Genomic DNA, 2,658 nt, shown 5'->3' with positions numbered 1-2,658 from the left:
TACTGGCTTTCTTTCTTGCTCATGCTTAGTTAGGTTTTTGTTTTTTTTTTAATACAGCATAGGTCCACCAACCCACTGTAAGTAGTACATGCCTAGGCAGGTGAACCTATGCTGTATAAAAAAACCTAGCTAAGCATGAGCCAGAAAGCAAGCCAGTAAGCAGCTTTCCACCATGATTCCAACTCACCCACATCATTTAGCAAAGAAGAAAATGCCTCACAGACAACCCCACAGCCCCAGTGTGATGGAGGAAATTCCGTAGTTGAGGTTCTCACTTCCCAGGTATGTCAAGTTGACAACCAAGATTAGCCATCACAGGTTTTGTGCATAACAAGGATGTGCTACATCCCTAGTATAGGTGTCCACATCTTAATTATATAACTAGATGAAATGCTGCTACTAGGTGCATTCCTGTTTCAGGACATGGTCCATCTCTAGCTCATAGATGGTCCCCATAGCAACCTCCATCCTGTAGTTCAGCATTGTCAGGCTTGGAGTTTCTCCTCAGGCTTCATATAGCGTATACTTTTTGGTATCTTGAAAAGCCACACTGCTGTTGCCTGTGTTGTTTGGTCTTCTCCCTGATGGGCTCTGTAGGAAGCCTCTGAAGCTCTCACCTTGCTTCTGGCAGCTGTGGTGGCTGTATTTGTTATAAACTGCTGTGTAGATGGCCGTGTCTTAGTGAGGTGTGGGAGCAGGGTGGTGTGGGGAGTACAAGTTCTTAAGGGTCTCCTCCTGTGTCCACAGCTCGTGTTTGACTACCAGCCAGGTGATGTCTTTGGCTGTGTGGCTGACATTGGTTGGATCACAGGACACAGCTACGTGGTATATGGACCCCTCTGCAATGGAGCTACCACTGTCCTTTTTGAGAGTACCCTAATGTACCCTGATGCTGGTGAGGACCAAGAGCTCTGGTGAGGCATGTACTAGGCAGTTGGGGAAGGAGCTTGAGGTTGGAGGAAGGAACCACAGATGGCTGGAAGCTCGGTTCTGGCTTTAGCTCTGGTGTACCATTGACCAGACGCCAAGTGGATACCATAGATGCTAAGCCTTGAGCCCTTCCAGGTGAGCTGGAGCCCAGTTCTTTCCACAGGAAGATCAGAGGGACTCCGACAGAGAGCAGTCTCACGTTAAAACCACGCATTTTACCTTTCCCATCTCCGTAACCAAAACTGCCTGTGTGGGTCATTACTTCAGCACCATCCTTCTCCTATCTAGGGCTTTCTCACCTGGCCTCATCCAGGTCTTCCTCAGAACATCGACCAGCTACCTATCTCTTCCCTACCCCTGCTGCTTGAGCCTTCAGGACCATGCATGGCCTGGAGCCACCCTTGTTCAATTGCTCTTACTTTAAGGACATGGTCTTGTTTCGCTGTCTTTGGTATTTCTCTCACACAACACACTACCCCCAAATATTTGCTTTAATGTAACCGGGTTGCAGATGCTCTAGCATGCCACAGTGCTTGAGTGTGAGTCATATTCTTGATGCCCCTGGCTTCCCTGCACTCGAGGGAGAGTGTATGAGGGCAACACAGTGGATGGAGGGCCATTGCCCAAAGTGGCTTCAGGGAATGGTGCAAGGTGTGGAGTTTATGGGGATCAGATGTGTGTGTGCTGCGCAAATGGCTTGTGCCTGCACATGTACCAGCTATGCTGTGACCTAAGGAAAGCCAGCTCTTCTGAGGGGCCATTTAATCGTGACTGAGCCCAAGTTCCATGACAGTTTTTAAAATTTGGAGGGATATCATTTGAAACAGATTCCTGGCTAGCTCATGCCAGATACCCTATGTGATACAGTCATCTAAGACTGTGTGTGGAAGCTTCTGTGTGCCACCTTCTGATTAGGAGGTTCTTTGGGACCCTATTCTTCAAGTGGTGTGGGTTCCTTTTCTGTGAACACATACATACCCAGCCCTGAGGATCTCTGAGCTTGGGCTCTCCTGTTGACTGTGGGTTTGGGCCTTTGTGTAGGTCAGTACTAGGAGACGGTGCAGAGGCTCAAGATCAACCAGTTCTATGGAGCCCCAACAGCTGTCCGGCTGCTTCTGAAGCATGGAGATACCTGGGTGAAAAAGTATGACCGTTCCTCCCTGCGCACACTGGGGTCAGGTGAGCGTGCTGATGGCTTAGCATGGCATTACTGATCTGGGTGGCCCTGACAGGAGAATGGCAGGGGAACATCCCACTGTTTGGCAATGGTGAATCTAAGCTGGTAAGCATGAGTTGTGTGCCACCTTGGGAGTTTCCTGACAGACACTGAGAAGTCAGGCCACAGAATGCTAGGGCAGAACACCTTTTGTTCTTCCTGTGGAAGCTTAAGATACAGTAAAGTGCACAGATGACAAGGGGGCATGTCGAGGAATGTTTTCTTTCATAATACACAGATGACCACTGTCTGGATTAAGCCACAAAATAAAAGAATATGGTTTAGAAGGAAGAGTAGGATATGGAAGGCTCCCTTCAGCAGTCCCTACTGTGACTACTGTGGGACTTCTCTCACTGTAGGTTCTGAACTTCATGTGGATGGATGGTCTATAATGACATGATGTGCTGTCAGAGATAGCAGTAGTTTGCTTCTGTTTACAGCTATTTCCCACTGCATGGATATGCCACAACCTATTCATTCTGTTCTTGAGGCCAGTCTACTTTCTGTCTGTG

The 2,658-nt window shown here is 48.3% G+C and overlaps 1 protein-coding gene across 1 annotated transcript in view; it reads left to right on the top strand.

Moving 5' to 3' along the window:
• Positions 1–2,658, top strand: part of Acss1 (acyl-CoA synthetase short chain family member 1) — a gene marked incomplete at its 3' end in the record, with an annotated part of 11,800 nt that overhangs the window by 5,996 nt on the left and 3,146 nt on the right. The window contains 2 exon segments of the mRNA XM_029555056.1: positions 748–895; positions 1,972–2,212. Coding sequence (XP_029410916.1) covers positions 748–895; positions 1,972–2,212 — 389 coding nt within the window.

Source organism: Nannospalax galili, unplaced genomic scaffold, assembly GCF_000622305.1.
Source record: "Nannospalax galili isolate Female #2095 unplaced genomic scaffold, S.galili_v1.0 scaffold1626, whole genome shotgun sequence".
In the NCBI taxonomy this organism is placed as follows: domain Eukaryota; kingdom Metazoa; phylum Chordata; class Mammalia; order Rodentia; family Spalacidae; genus Nannospalax; species Nannospalax galili.
This window is presented reverse-complemented; position numbering and strand designations above follow the sequence as displayed.